Source organism: Oryx dammah, unplaced genomic scaffold (genome assembly GCF_014754425.2).
Source record: "Oryx dammah isolate SB20612 unplaced genomic scaffold, SCBI_Odam_1.1 HiC_scaffold_5, whole genome shotgun sequence".
In the NCBI taxonomy this organism is placed as follows: Eukaryota; Metazoa; Chordata; class Mammalia; order Artiodactyla; family Bovidae; genus Oryx; species Oryx dammah.
The window spans coordinates 93959623-93975601 of NW_024070189.1; the positions used below are offsets into that span (position 1 = coordinate 93959623).

The window sequence follows — 15979 nt, forward strand, 5'->3', positions numbered from 1 at the left end:
TGTCCTAGATACATTTCCTCTCGTTTTGCTGCAACACCATTTTTAACGTCTATTAAGTATTTTCTCGCACAGCGGGCCTTAATTGAACTTCTGTTCTTGGGCAATTTAGGTTCTTTCCAACTTGGGGTGGGGTGGGGTGAGGGGGTGGGCTGTTTTTAAGTAATGCCATGACCAGACTGTCTTTCAGATAGATTCCTGGAAGTGAAATTGCTGAGTTGAAGGACATGAATGTGAATGGTCATTTTAAAATAGTTCTGAATGATGAATTCTCAAAGGTAGTAACTAATCCGACCACCCAGTGAGAGGAAGCCAGGTGTCCAGGGGAGCTTGGAGTCAGAAATGGGAGGGGGGCCTGGAGCCAAAAGGAGGGGAGGCACTGATTACTCATCTCAGTGACTTGCTGCAACTGTGAGCAGGTAGGGGCCAGGCACTGAGCACCGCCCCCTGCGGAGGAGAGACAGTCACACACCCCAACAAACAGAGTGACAAGTGTGCAGAGTGCCATGGGGAGGGTGGGTGGTGCTCTGAGGGTGCGGCAGCTGATGTGTCCCGGTCAGGGGTGGGAAGTGCTCCCCGGGGTGGGGCACGTCAGCAGACCTGAGGGCTGGGGGGCGATGGGAGGAGGTATCCAGGCTAAAGGAACAGCACAGGGGCACAGAGCGGGCAGGAGGGCCTGAGAGCAGGCTGGCCCAGGGGAGGGCACTCAGTGAGCTGAAGCATGTCCCCTCTAATCTGTATCTACCTGGAACCTCAGAGTGCCATCTTATGGGATAAGAGGATCTTTGCACACATAATAACTCAAGGATTGAGATGAGACCATCCTCTATTAGGGTGGACCAGACTTCAGGAGACAGAAAAGGGCATACAAAGAGACTCTGGGGACATCCATGTGAAGATGGAGGCCGAGACTGGAGAGACGTGGCCACAAGCCAAGGAATGCTGGGGCCACCACAAGCTGGAAGAGGCAAGGAAGGAACCTTGAGACAGAACACAGCCCTGCTAATGCCTACATTTCAGACTTCCAGCCTGCGGAACTATGAGAAGTTGAATTCCTGTTGTGTTAAAGTCACTGTGTCTGTGATGATTATTACAGGAGAATCTAGAATCCAATACTGGAGCCTCTGGTCCTACACCCAAGACATGTGGGTCAGCACAGCGGGGAAACAGGCAGACACATTCTGAAGGGTCTGTGTGCATACAGGGCACAGTGGGTGCCAGAGAAGCGGTGCCAATTCCATGCCCACAGCTAAGACCGAGGTGTGCCGTTTTGGATAAATCTCTCTTTTATTAATGCAAATTTTACTGACTATGGCCTACTGAAAAAAAAGGATGTTATCCAAGCGCAAAGAACAGTCTTTCCAACAATGGTGCTGGGAAGACCAGAGGCCACGTGCAAAAGCATGGATCTGGACCTTGACCCCATGCCATAGGCAAAAGTTAACAGAGAAAGGATCATGGACCTAAATCTAAGAGCTGACACTCTAAAAGGCTTGAAAGAAAACACAGGGGTAAATCTCTGTGACCTTCAATTTGGCAATGGACTGACTCTCAGACATGATACCAAGGCCAAAAGAGAAAAACAAATTTGACTTCATCAGAATTTAAATTTTTGTGCGACAGAGGACACCGTCAAGACAGTGAAAAACAAAAACCAAAACCACCCCACAGAACAGGAAAAAACATCTGCAAATTCTGTCTGATAATAGGCTTTTAAAGAAGGTCTACAAATGGCCAACAAGCACACGAAAAGGAGCCTGACACCGTGAGCCCCGCTGGAGATGCAGTTCAAACCCACAGGTACCACTGCACACCCACCAGAATGGCTGGAATCAAAAAGGCAAGTAGGGCCTCCCTGGCGGTCCAGCAGGTAAGACTGAGCTTCAAATGCAAGGGGTGCTGGTTTGATCCCCAGTCAGGGAACTAAGATCCTACATGCCGCCTGGCACAGCTGAAGCCAAAAAATAAAAGTTATCAGTGAGGATGTGGAGAAACTGAAACCCTCTTGTGTTGATAGTAGGAGTGTAAAATGGTTCACTCACTTTGGAAAAGAGTTTTTGTCCCTTCAAAGGTTAAACAGAGAATGACCCTATGATCCACTCCTTGGCATCCACCCCAGAGAAATCAAAACATGTGTTCACAATATTTGTATGCACAAATATTCAGTGTGTTATTCATAACAGCCGAAAAACAGAAACAACCCCAGTGATGAGTATCCACTGATGACTGGATACACAAGTCTTGTACTATATACCCACATAATGGTGTATCATTCAGCCATAAAAAGAATGAACTCTTGAGGTGTGCGAGAATCTAAATGAACCCGGAAAACATCATTTTCCTAAGTGAAAGAAGCCTGACATCAAAGGATCATGTATTCCATGATTTTACACATGGAAAATGTCCTGAATAGTCAAAATTTTTGTGGACAAAAGTTATTTAGAGGATTTAAAGGGATGGGAAGATAGCTAGAGAGCAAAGGGTTTCTTTGAGAAGAGAAAGGTCTAGACTTCATTTATGATGACAGTGTCACAACTCTGAACATACCAAAATCACTGAATTGTGCATCTTAAGTGGGTGAATTCCATGGTATGTAAGTTATTCTTCAAAAAATGTAGACAAAGAAATGTGCATAAGTTATTATTATATACAAGTGGGCAGTTTCTTTTTTTTAAAGGTGTACCATGCATGCTCAGTCATGTCCAATGCTTTGCAACCCCATGAACTGTGGCCCTCCAGGCTCCTCTGTCCATGGGATTTCCCAGGCAAGAATACAGGAGTGGATTACCATTTCCTCCTCCAGGGGATCTTTCCGACCCAGGAATCTAACCTGTGTTGCCTGCATTGCAGAAGGATTCTTTACCACTGAACCACCTGGGAGGCCCTTTTCAAGGGCACCCACTGCCTTAGCAATCCAGGACTGGCAGAGGTCCCATGGGAGCTGTAAGGTTTATTCCTGGGCTGATGTCAGAGGTTCTGTTCTGCCTCTCAGAGCCTGGAGCTGAGGGCTGGGGACAGGACACCCCAGCTGGCTCATCTGAGTTTTGTAGCTTCTTGCCTGGCATGCTTCGACAGCTCCCTCTGGTGCATAGCTCAGTGGGTGAGCTTGCAAATCTTGGGTGTTCTGAGGTCTCAGGAGACCTGGCCTCACGGCTGAGGAAGCACCGCAACCACAGCTAATCAAGAGGAACCTCGGGGTGTGTGATCAGAGGCCTGGGCTGCAGCTGTTCATTCCAGGGTGTGACAATCAGCAGGGCGTAGCCAAAAGCCGCCACCTGCCTTCTGCAAGTACTGTTTCAGGGACAACAATTTGAGGGATGGGCTCTCAACAGTCATCTCTACACTCAAGAGCTCTGGGGTGGGGGTGGGGTCTGATGTGTCACAGTAACCCAGATGCTGACCTCAGTGCTGGGCCCTGGGAGGCGAGGGCCGGGGGTGGGGGATGCTGGGGGTGGGTGGGCAGGGCACTTGCTCCCTCCTCCCTGCAGCTCCCAGGGATGATGCGCCCAGATCAGGGCACCTGACCCCATTAGCACTCCCAACAATCTCACAGGGAGATGTGACATCCCTAGTCCAGTTCTAGGTCCTCCGGCCAGCCCCCTGCCAAGGTCACCAAAAGTTTCCTTTAACCTGACACATGAAAGGCCAGCTCCACCCAGCAGAGCATTCTGAACAGCTCAGAAGCCTCCAGGGTGTGCCTGCCACCGTTTCAATAGGAGGAACTGAGTGAACCTGAGCCCATGTGTGAAGGGCTGCTGTCACTCGTGTAGAGAATGGCTAAAGGGCACTGCCCAGGGTTTAGATAAAGGCCCCTAACCCGGCGGCCAAACCCATGCTGCCTGAGCCCCTCTCACGGCCCTCTCCAGCATGTACCTTGAGCCACTGCTTCTCAGTCAGTGAGTCACTGTAGTCCACCTCCTTGCGGTGACGGGAGCCACGGCCGAACATCTTCTCTTCCTCCTCCTCACAGGTCAGCCGCTCCACCTCGGCATCGTCCTTGATGATCCACGAGGGGAGCTCGTCCTCCTCCATGAGCCGCGGCTTCCGCTTGGGGTTGCGGGCCTCCTCACGCCGGCGGTCCAGGTCCATGCGCTGTGGGGTGTGGGGCAAAGGAAATGTTAGCACAGGGACAGCCGGCAGGCACATGCGGGGCGCCCTGCCTGGGGACCCAGTTACATGGTAGCTGGGTTTTGCAGTGGCCAAACTGGCTGAGCTCTCAGGTCAGACCCTGGCTGGGACTCTGCTGTGGGGCAGAGAGAACTGGGAAGGACTTGGAGATGATGGAAGCAGGGCTGAAATGGGATGGCAGTTCCATGGACAGCCTCAGTGGGAGGCACAGGCCTGCTGAGGCCAAGGACGCCCTGGATTCCACACCCATGAAGGGCGAGGGACATCTGAGACCGAGGCCTGATTCAGCGCTTTGGCCCGGGACAGTGTGATGCCCTCTGAAAGGGAGAGAGCCTCAAGGACAATAGGCACCAGCAGAACTGGGTGTGCCTGGGTATCCTGCCGTCCCTATGACACACTTAGGAGACCTCAGGAGGCCACGGGACAAAGAGGGGTCAGTTAGGTGCTGTCTGCAGCCCCCGTGAAGGGCTGCCCCGGCTCCAGTAGTGCTGGGGATGCCAACGTCACCAAGACCACTCGGTCTGCCGGGTGTCGGCAGGGAGGGGCATGTGAGCCCCACGGCCCACGGTCCGTGCAGGTGGGAAAGCCAGTGCCCGCGGTGCTCACCATGAACAGGTCGAACTCCTCCTCGTGCCGGGCTATCATCTGGTTCACCGTCTCGTCGTCGGGCACCTCGTCTTCTTCCTACAAGACGTCACACGTTTAGTCCGGCTGCGGGGAGGCCGGGGTGGGCGGCGGCGGCGGCCGGGCTCGGAGGCGAGCGGCGGCGGTCCGTGGGAGAGGAGCTGGCGGTCCCTGGTCCGGCTGCGGTGGATGGGGACCCACGCGGCAGCGATGAGGCACACACGCACACGCACACGCACGCTCCGTGGGGTCAGGGCCCTCTGCTGGCCGTCTCAGCCGAGAAGCCGAGGATTGAATGGGCGTGGAGACTGAACTACCCCGCTCACCTTTAGAGGTGGCTCCTCCGAGTCGGGGTTGACGCCCGCTGGCGGAGGGGCAGTGTGGGCGAAGCTGGCACTGCCGCTGCCCGTGCTGCAGTGTCTGCTCTGTGGATAGATAGAGGACTTCAGTCTCCAGGGCTATCAATCCGGCGTCTTTCACCAGCAGTTGTTGTTTTTTTTTTTTAATAATAATAATAATTAAAAAAAAACCACTTCAAAGAAAAAGCAAGTATACTCATCGTCTTTCCTTTCAGCCCACACTCCCTTTACTCCAAAGGGATGCAAAAAAAAACAAAAAAAGAAAAAGAAAAAGTGCAAAAAAAGGTAAAAAAAAAACAAAAACAAAAACGAAAGCCGCTCATGCGTCCACCACTCACGCTGGGGAGGGGGTCGGGGCCAGTGCTGCGCTCACCTCGTCCTGCTCCTCGTGCTCCAGGATGGCCTGCAGGAAGGCGCGCCGCTCGTGGCTGGAGGACTTCTGGTCAAACATGCCGGCCTGGATCACCTTCTGGTCCACGTTGAGCTTGTACTTGGCCGCGGCCAGGATCTTCTCCTCCACGCTGTTGACGGTGCACAGGCGGAGCACACGCACCTCGTTCTGCTGCCCGATGCGGTGGGCACGGTCCTGCGCCTGCAGGTCCTGGGGGCGGGGGTGGGGGGAGGTGCCGTCAGCCCCAGATGGTTAAGGGGGAGTCAGGACACTGGATGCTGCTGGGAGACACAGAGGCGCTCGCCTGGCCAGCAGCTGTATAGCCAGGAAACTCAGGAACGAGACCTGGAGCCTGTGCCAAGGGGACTTCACCCTGAGATCCTGCAAAAGCGTCTTTCTACCTTAAGTGGAACACGGCAGATACTCGGGAAGAAAGCGTGGTTTTAAAAGGCCGCTGGAGGGGTTATATTCCTGAGCAGCTCCCATCACAGCTGCATGGGGGCCCATCGTTGTGACTAGGCCCCCTAGGTGGGGCCACATTACGCGACAGCACTGTTTACAGGATGACGCCGAAGCTGCGCACCATTCCTGGTCGATGCCTGGTTTGACTGGGGGCCCTGCTGCTTCCTTGCCAGGCAACGCCGGGCCCAGGTCCCACCAGTCTAGCCTTGGGAGCCACTGTTAATAGCAGCCCCTCTCGTGGCTACTGTGTGTGTGAGGAGCCAACGGGCAACAGATGCCCAGTGCCTGATGTGGAGCAAACGCCAGTAGAGTGGGAGGCACGGTGCCAACACGATCTCTGTCACCCCGTGAGCCCAGTGCAGAAACAGGAGGGCGCCTATGGAATCCTGGGTCTGGGGCCGCGTGGAGCTGACCTGGAGATCTGCACCCCACAGGGCAGCAGAGGCCACACCTGGTGGACAAGCGTGGCTTGGCCCCATGGCTCGGCCTCCTGGTCCGCCTGTGTGATTCCCGGCAGGGAGGACCAGCACCTCACGATACAGCCTGGCCCTGCCGTGTGTCTCATGACCTCCAATGCCTCCCAGTGTGGAGGAGGGGCTCCACAGAGGCCTCTCCCCCAGCTGCCTGCTGATGAGGAAAGCACAGCCCCACCACCTCCTAGCAAACAGGCCAGCCATGAAGGCCGGGTGGGAACCACTCCAACCCAGGCTGAAGGCAGTGACCACCCCAGACGTTCGCTGGCATACAGGCTATGGTTCCCATGCTGATAACCAGAGCCACTGGGTGTGGGGAAGGGCACACTCACACCGTCAACAGGAGCGAGAGCTGGGCAGCCTGGTGGAGGCCAGTTTGGCAGAACCAACAAGAACATGATGGGGACAGGCCGGTGGGCCAAGATACCCCAGCTCTTGCTCAGCCTGGGCCTGGCCGGTGCTCCGAGAGAGAGACAAGAGGGCTCCATGAGAGAATAGCGGTCAGGCCGAGAAACAGGGAACCTGGACACCTGCCAACTGGGGTTTGAGCTAAAAGGCCTGGGGCCGCCATACACCAGAAAGGCTGGCCGCTGAGGATGCGCTGGGGAGAGGCTTGGTGCCCTGGCATGGAAATGGGAACACACCAGCCGGTGGCAGGAAGAGACACGTGCTGGAACATGCCAGGTTCATGCCAAAGCCAGAGCATCTGTGTGTACAGAGGTAGAGGCTGGCATGTGCTCGGAGTAGATAGGAGCGGCAGGGAGAGGAAAAATGCACACTTCCGTTTGTTACTTTCAGTAACTGGTACTTGCATCTGAAAGAACTACCGGCATGGAGCCCCAAGCAGGCGCGCAGACAAGACATCAGGGCAGCAGCGTGTGGGGCACACGAAGGAGCCCCAGTGAAGGGGGCCGGCATCAGGGCTAGGCCAGGACATGGCCAGGAAGGACCCAGGACTAACGGGACCCTTACCACCAGCCCATAGGACTTGGCCATTTTCCATTTTCTCTGCACTTCTATGGGATGCCAGGATTGTTTTTTTTTCCCCTTCTTTTGGATGGTGCCACGCAGCTTGTGAGAGCTCAGTCCCCAGACCAGAGACTGAACCCAGGCCATCAGTAGTGGAAGCATGGAGTCCTAACCACTGGACAGCCGGGGAATTTTCAGAAAAAAATTTTAAACTAACGGTGGAACATGTATTTTTTTCATAATCAGAGCAAAGAATTAGTTTGCTTTTGAGAAACTGCCCTCTGCATCTCTCTCCAGGCACTGCCAGGGCTCTAGGGAAAGGTCAGGAGGCCGCTGGACATTCACAGCAGGGGCACGGTCACTGCCAGGGGGTGCGCGCTGTTACCTGGTGGGGGTTCCAGTCACTGTCAAATATGATCACAGTGTCAGCCGACTGGAGGTTCAGACCCAGGCCCCCGGCCCGGGTGCTGAGCAGGAAGATGAAGTACTCGGAGCCGGGCTCGTTGAAGGTTTTCAGCAGCATCCCCCGGTCCTCCGCTTTCGTGGTTCCTGCCGGGCGGGTAGACCAGGGTTAGCAGGGCAACCAAGGGAGGAGACACAGAGGGACACCTGCATCAGGGAGCAGCGCCCACGCCCACCGCCTTCCAACCAATGGCCGTGGACCATGACTGACGAGCAACTCAGATCCGGCTGACACCACTCACCGCCAGTCTGCCCACCCCCGGAGGAGAAAATGGGCCCCAAAGCGTGAACGGGGGCTGCTGCAGGCACTAGGGAGGCAGGCAGGCACTGCAGCACAGGGCTGGGACCCAGCAGACACCCAGGCAACAGGCTGGCCCCTGAGCGCTGCTGTAACCAGCTGTCCGGGTGATGCTGCAGCGGCGCTGTTCCAGTGTGCCTCTCAGAACCCACGAGGGGCCTCTGGGTGGACAAACGTTGCTGCCAGGGTAACGAGCGACTGGTCAGAGACTGGAGCCTGCCTCCATGCCCCTGTGGTGGGTTTTCTCCATTCACAAAGGGAGCCGTCTATACAGGCAAACACATGGCATTGTACAATGGGGATATGTCTCTCTGGGCAGGATGGCTCCCCGCTTCATGAAGCCACAGCAACTCAAAAGTGAGGGCCCCGAGCATGATCCTCAGAGGAGCATCTAAGCTCCTCAGGATCCTATCAACTCAAAGCAGAGGTGCCTCTGGTGAATCCAGGTGTCATTTTTGGTGCTGCTTCTAGCGACTCGCCTACACATCAGAATGAACAGCACAGAGGCCCAAGGTGCATGGCGCCTCGGCTGTCCTGGCTCCTAGGAGGGGCTGAGGCCTCGGGCATGGCTGAGCAGGACTGGGTCAAGGGACTGCTCCGGTACCCCTGGCTGTACCCTCACTCTCAGCACACTGACAGCAGAAGGTTCCACTCCCCATGTTCACTGAGGTCCCCAACCCTTTGCCATTCCTTCTGGGAGGCGGGGGGGCAGAGAGGCCTGTGGGATCTTAGTTCCCTGACCAGGCATTGAACCCATGCCTCCGGCAGCAGGAAAATAGAGTCCTAACCACTGGATCACCAGGAATTTCTTTCCCAGGGTTTCCACCCATGTGGCAAAAAAAAAAAAGCTCACATGAAATGCTAGAGACGCAACCATGGTCCAGCAAATGAAGTCCTCACTTACACAGAGAACTCCTGTCATGGAGAGAAAAAGGGGTTGGGGGGCAAGTGGACAGATACTCGGGTGGGTGGGAACATGCTCTCGGCCTGTCCACTAGGGGGCGGTGTCACCATTGTGAAAGCTCAGACCCTACAGAGGCCAGCACTGAGGCCACACGGGCCTTGGCAGGGATGCAGCTTTCAGCCTCAGGACACGTGAGCACCCGACCAAAGCTGTGTTTGTAAAGGTTACCCTGGATGGAATTCTAAGAACAGCGGAAAGACGGCAAGATGGAGATGCAGCAAAGGTTCTGGGCGGGAGTGGGGAGGCAGCAATCACAAGTTAATGGTCTGAAAACCCACAGGACCAGGAGAGGCACCGAGAAGCACACAACAGGGGCAGAGAGGTTTGGGGTGTCCAGCCATGGATGGATGCAGCTGGTACTGAGCTTAGACAAAGTCTTGCAGAAATGTGGTCTACCCCACGCTTCTTAACTGTTTATCCCAGTGGGTCTCAGGTCTCTCTTTTTCCAAATGTTACTTTTTGATGAGAATTAGTCTTTTAAAAGTCCTTACTGAATTTTTTAGAGTGTTGCTTCTGTTTTATGTTTAGTTTTGGGGGTCCCAAGGCACATGGGAATCTTAGCTTCCAACCAGGGATTGAACCTGCACCCCCTGCGTCGTAAGGTGAAGTCTTAGCCACTGGACCACCAGGGAAATTCCCCCAAGTCCATTTTTTCTTGAGAACCCCATTCACTCCATCTTATGGAGAGCAAGGGGCTCCCTCTAGGGCCGTCCTGGTCAGCTGACACGTGTCGGATCAGGAGTCCTGCACACTGTCAGCACTGTGCTCAGCCCCACCTCCCCTGGACTCCCTTGTGCAGGCAAGGCAGGAACCGGGCTTCTGATGGTCACAGGCCAGTGGGTTCCCAATGGACAACGCCCCTATCACCCCTGCAACATCTGGATCCTCCATCCCGCCCTTTCCTGCTTCTCCCAGTGTTTGTGGTTCCGGCATGGATAGGTCTGATTTCAGCTCCAGAGCCACCAGGGCAGTGGAGAGGGGGTCATGTCGCTCACAGCAGTCCAATGAAAGCTCACTCCAGACCCCTGGGGGAAAAGACAAGCTGCTTCTCTGTGGGGACACTGTGTCTGCCCAGTGTTGGGGACACCCCAATTTCTGTGGGTGGAAGAAAAGCCTGAAAGGGATGCCTGACTTGAAGCCAACGTGGAGGACAAAGGAGCCGAGAGCCCCAGAAAAGCTCCTCTAATACCAACTGGGTACCTGGATCCAGCTGTTCCTGAGGCAAGCTTACCCTTAAAGTTCAATTATGTGAGTCTATTAAGGCTTTCTTCTCTATGCCCACAGGATATGAGTTTCTGTCACTTCCCACTAAAATTAGTCTATGGGATACGCGTTAGCCACTGGACCCAGTGTTATGGTGCAAGGACTTTAAGCCTTGTATTCGGGAGACCAGCACAATATTCCCAGGACCCCTCCCAGTCCCATAAGCCTGTGTCACTGAGCATGCCACTGTGTCCACTCCCAACATTAGACCTGGAGTCTCTGGGCCTTACCCTGCCTCACGGGGGAGGGCAAACCCACCAGAAGTTTCAGCAGCAGTGAATAACAAGGCCCTTTCAAACACATCTCTCTCCCCGGCCACACTCACCATCGAGCCTGAGGTATTTAAAGCCACGATATGCAAAATAGTCTTCCATGATGGTCATGAGGGAGGTCATCTGACAGAACAGCAGCACTTTGTGGTTGGTGGCCCGGAGTTTGGGAAGAATTCTATCGAGCAGCTCGAATTTCCCTGAGGCTCGGTACAGGTCCAGCCTGGGGAGGGTTGGGGCGGGGAAGGACACACAGGACGTGAACCACAGTGCCCTGAAAGCGGGCAGAGGACATGTGTTCCCACCCACTACCTGACCAGTCCTGGGTGGGCTGGCCACCAGGTCCAGGGGCACATGAATGTCTCCCTTGGCAAAACTACCCAGCCCCCAAAGTTTCAGCAGAGCCATTCCAATTCAACTAAAATAAACTCAGGCCACCCTAAGTCCAGTGAAAGTGTTAATAGCTCAGTTATGTCCAACTTTCTGACGCTATGGACTATAACCCACCAGGCTCCTCTGTTCTTGGAATTCTGCAGGCAAGAATACTTGCCATTTCTCTCTCCAGCGGATCTTCCTGACCAGAGATCAAACCCCAGTCTCCTGCACTGCAGGCAGATTCTTTACCATCTGAGCCACCAGGGAAGCCAACCGGGTCAAGGGTGACTGTGGACTTACGGAGCAACTAGGATCTTCCTAAGAGTGAGAAGAAGGGCTTAGAGCCACATGGCTTTGGTCATTCATTCTCTGTTTACAGGTATGGAAACTGAGGCTGGGGGCAGTGTGACATGGCTGCTGACCTGCCAGGGCCTGGACTCAAGGCCAGGTCTGTGGGACCCCATTATGTAATTTGATACAAAAAAACGACATAGCAAAAGGACCTTTGCTCTTTCATTCAGGGTTCCTGCTCTAAGAAATAGTTTACTATCCCAGAGAAGTGATGGTGGTTTTTGCGCTGAGAATGTTTTAAGAGTGAAACCTTGAGGCTACACCTGAGCCCAATGCTAAGGCCAAACCATGCTGGGGCTGCACTTTATAAACAATACTGGGGAAAGCACCTCCACAGCAAGCTGGGTGGCACACTGTATAAAAAGGTCTCTCTCTCCTGGTGGGCAGAGTTTAGGCTCAAGAGTGTTGAGGGAAGCTGTCACGGGTCACAAAGCCCAGAAGTAGAAGAGTGGGACCTGGAAGCCATGTCTGGTCAACTCTCAAATTGCAGAATTTTTTTTTTTAATTTGGCTGCACTGAATCTCAGAGAAGGCAATGGCAACCCACTCCAGTACTCTTGCCTGAAAAATCCCATGGACAGAGGAGCCTGGTGGGCTGCAGTCCATGGGGTCACGAAGAGTTGGGCGTGACTAAGCGACTTCACTTTCACTTTTCACTTTCATGCATTGGAGAAGGAAATGGCAACCCACTCCAGTGTTCTTGCCTGGAGAATCCCAGGGACGGGGGAGCCTGGCGGGCTGCCGTCTATGGGGTCACACAGAGTCGGACACAACTGAAGCGACTTAGCAGCAGTAGCAGCAGTAGCACCGACTCTTAGCTGCAGCATGCAGGATCTTTAATTGTAGCAGGTGCAATGTAGCTTCCTAAACAGTGATCGAACACAGTCCCTCCGTATTTGGAGCACGGTCTTAACCACTGAACCACCATATAAGTCCCTCAAAGTGCAGAATTTTTATTCTCTTCTTTGGGCTCATCTATGTTAAGTTTTTTACCAGGAATATACTGCCTTTGAAAGCAGACAACTATGACAACAGAAACAAGTCAGCTGCAGAGAGAAACACAGCAGACCATCCATCCACCCCGTTAAGTGAGGGAGAGTCTCACCCTTGGACGATGCCGCCAGTAAACCCCAAGTGCTCAGAAAAGGACTCCTGTAATGGAACGAGATGTGGGTCAGTGAGGGCAGGAACAGGTTTCCCAGCCCCATGCCTCCGAGCCCACCCACAGCAGCTCAAGACCACGAAGAAGTGCTGACGACAACTTTTCTACCCCACCGACATGCCTTCCCATAGGGTCTTAACCACCGAAGGTGTGCACAAGGCACCTGACATCATCTCTGGAGCACCGAGACGGAATTGTCAGGGGATTTGCGATGACCCTGAAAGTTTATGCCAGAATGTGTAGACATATATGTGCTTTTCATTTAAATTTATTTGATTTTTTTGGTTGCAACATGTGGCATGTAGGATCTTAGTTACCGGACCAGGGATTGAACCTGCACCCCCTGCAGTGAAAGCATGGAGCCTTATCCACTGGACCATCAGGGAAGTCGCTGTGTGTGCTTTTCAGAAGCAAGAATCCAGAATCTCAAGTGTACTGGGGCCTAGAAAGGTCACGGCTGGAGTTGTCATGAAGAGGGACACTGCTCTCCACACGCTGACCTGCGATGGCCCCACACACTGCCAAGTGCGAAAGGCTAGTAGCCAACCAGCAGGGGCAGCATGACCACTCCCACCCTGGGTGGGAAGCAATTCCAGAGAACAGCCTGGAAGGCTTCGTGGTCATCCGAGGTGGGACTTTCATTTCTCTCACATACTTCTTTTCTTTTTCCTTTATAAAAAAAATTTATGTGTTCTTTCTGGCCACCACAGGGCATGCAAGATCTTAGTACCCTGACCGAGAATCAACCCCACGCCCCCGGAGTGGAAGCACGGAGTCTTAACCATTGAGCCACCAGGAGAGTCCCTCTCATATTTTCCTAACTGTTTGGATTCTTCACAATAAGGACTTGCAGAGAGAATCTCAGTAAGAAGGCAAATGTACGCACATCACCTAGTTACAAACTCTTCATCTTTAAAGCTGCAGAGAGAAGTGCCCCAGCTCTGCCGGGGAAGCAGGGCCTCGTGTGGGCTGAGGGCCCCCCTGGGCCTCACCTCGATGTGCTGGAACATGTAGGGGTGGTTGCAGATCTTCCTCAGCTGCATGATGGTGTTCATCAGGGTCTTGGTACCACCTTTGCCCTGAGGAGGCACAAGTGAAAGTGAGAGTCGCTCAGTGGTGTCCAACTCTTTGCGACCCCAAGAACTATACAGTCCATGGAATTCTCTAGGCCAGAATACTGGAGTGGGTAGCCTTTCCCTTCTCCAGAGGATCTTCCCAACCCAGGGATCAAACCCAGGTCTCCCACACTGCAGGCGGATTCTTGACCAGCTGAGCCATAAGAAGCTCCCAAATTGGTCTTGTCTAGGGTGGGGTGTGGGTGGGTGTGGAAGGAGGACATAGCGGGAGGCAGGACATGTGGAGCTGGCTCCTCCTGGGGCTCAGAAGCCAGCATGAAGTCAGGGCTGGGGGAAACAGAGACCCCTGGGCACCCTGGAGGGTGGAGAGTGAGGAGGGGCCAGGCCAGCAAGATGGAAGGGACTGGCAGAGCGCTGAGGCCGGATCACAAACACTCTGTGATTCATAAGGCCAGCTGCGTGGGCACTGGGACAGAGTCCCCGGGGCCTGCAGCCAGATGGGCCATGACGGCTGAGGAAGACCTCTGGCTTCGGGATGAAAGTAGGATGCAGGGGTGGGTGCATGGGCAGAAAAGTAAACCGGGAAATGGGCTGTCACAATAGCCCAGGTGAAGAGCCCAAACGAAACGTGGAGGAGGCAATGGGGAGTTTGGGCCAGGCTTGAGGCACAGAGATGAGGGACCTGAAAGGATGATTTCAGTCCCGGTGAGAAGAGGACTGTTAGGGGAGGCCCGGGGCCTCAGAGAGGCCCAAGAGGTAGCAGCCCACCTAGCCCCCACTCCCCTCCATTATAAATGAACATCACCCCAAGTTCACGTAATTGCAAAAAGGGAGCCAGTAGCCGTGGCTTGTCAGGAAGATGGGACGCGCCTGAATGTTCTAACCACGATGGTCCGTGCTGGATCCTCACTGCTAAGAGATGCACCCAGAGGAGCCAGCACTTCATGAACAGAGGACCCTAGAATGCTGACTGGGAGGCTCAGGCCCCCCTGAAAAGAGGCCCTCAGCCCCTGCTCCCTTAGCCTTATGGGCCGGACCGAACCACTTCAGCTATGATCTAAACCAGGGCCGGTCAACACCCTCCGGATCACAACCAGACGGGGCCTTGGTCACAAAAATCACCTCCCAGGAGGAGAAAGCCTGCTGGTTCCCACGCACCCAGCTGCTCCCAGGCCACCCACTCGCCCGCCCGCCATGGACACCCAGGTGGGACAGGGGCCCGGGCCAACCTTCTTGTCCTTCTCGGAGCCGTCGGTCAGCAGCACCCCCTTGGCCTGCATGTGCCGATAGAGCACGCGCTGCAGGGCCGACATGTCGCACTTGATGACGTACTCCACCTGTGGGCACACGCCACCGTCAGCCGAGCCCAGGCCCCAGGGCCCAGCCTGGGCCCGACGCTGACCTCCCAGCCTCTCGGGCATCCTGGGCCCTGGCCTCTGATCACAGCACACGAGGGTGATGGTGAAGAGCCCCCACACGCAGGGCATGAGGGGAGCCGTGCTGCAGTATATGCACGGGGCTAGAAATGTGAGGGCTTCCTGGGCCAGAGGGGCAACACAGCTTTCTTTCAAAGGCCTCCCCTCAGCTGGCCCAGGAACAAAGAGCAAGAGTGACATGAGGGGTGACTGGTGGGGACCCAAAGCGCCCTCACGGGAGAGGAGAGGGGCCACTACGGGCTAGCAGGTGGGACTTAGCTGGCCCCTAGCACACCTTCCTTGCACTTTCAGAGACCGTGCAGGTGAGCAGCCATCCCCAGGCAAGACTGACTCCTGAATGCTGAGCAAGGCAGCGCCAGGCTGGGGGACTCTAGAGAGCTGCCCAACTGGGACCCCCCCCGCTTGGGGCGACCCCCACACAATGCTGAATGCTGCATTAGGGCTCCCTCCACTCAAAGTAAACATAGCACCTTTTCAGGCAACTGAGCCTCCACTTCCTTCTTGAGCCGCCGGAGCAGGAAGGGCCGCAGCACTTTGTGGAGGCGGCGGATGATGAGGATGGTTTCCTCCTCGTTCAGGTCCACCTGGCACCCCAACGAGACATGCAAGCCAAGTGTTACCTCCAGGAGAGCAGCGACGCTTGGGCAGGGCCACCTGGTGTCTCCCTGCACTTGGCACCCCATTTCCAGGCAGCTCTATGCTTTACGAGAGCTCAGTGGGGTACCCTCTTCCTGTGGAAAACTGCAGGGACCTGAGACCTTCCATGGAAGTCCTGGGACACGGAGGCGAAGCCCCCAGGGCACTGAGAAACACGGCAGCACACTGAGCGGCCTCCCCAAGAGTGACACAAACTCACGTGTCTGGATCCTGAGAACATGTCCAAAGGGAGCCTGGCCAGCACTGTGGGGGTAACATGGACAG

The 15979-nt window shown here is 54.9% G+C and overlaps 1 protein-coding gene across 7 annotated transcripts in view; it reads right to left on the reverse strand.

Moving 5' to 3' along the window:
* SMARCA4 (SWI/SNF related, matrix associated, actin dependent regulator of chromatin, subfamily a, member 4) overlaps positions 1-15979 on the reverse strand; it is a 92037-nt gene that overhangs the window by 21891 nt on the left and 54167 nt on the right. For 4 of the 7 annotated variants that reach the window (XM_040240667.1, XM_040240670.1, XM_040240669.1 and 1 more), the window contains exons 20-29: positions 15529-15642; positions 14852-14959; positions 13539-13625; positions 12490-12536; positions 10716-10882; positions 7789-7952; positions 5482-5709; positions 5076-5174; positions 4732-4809; positions 3871-4089 (exon numbers count right to left, since the gene is read on the reverse strand). In XM_040240667.1, coding sequence (XP_040096601.1) covers positions 3871-4089; positions 4732-4809; positions 5076-5174; positions 5482-5709; positions 7789-7952; positions 10716-10882; positions 12490-12536; positions 13539-13625; positions 14852-14959; positions 15529-15642 — 1311 coding nt within the window. The remainder of the gene's footprint in view (positions 1-3870; positions 4090-4731; positions 4810-5075; positions 5175-5481; positions 5710-7788; positions 7953-10715; positions 10883-12489; positions 12537-13538; positions 13626-14851; positions 14960-15528; positions 15643-15979) is intronic. The other 3 variants (XM_040240673.1, XM_040240672.1, XM_040240671.1) reach the window with 1 other exon arrangement.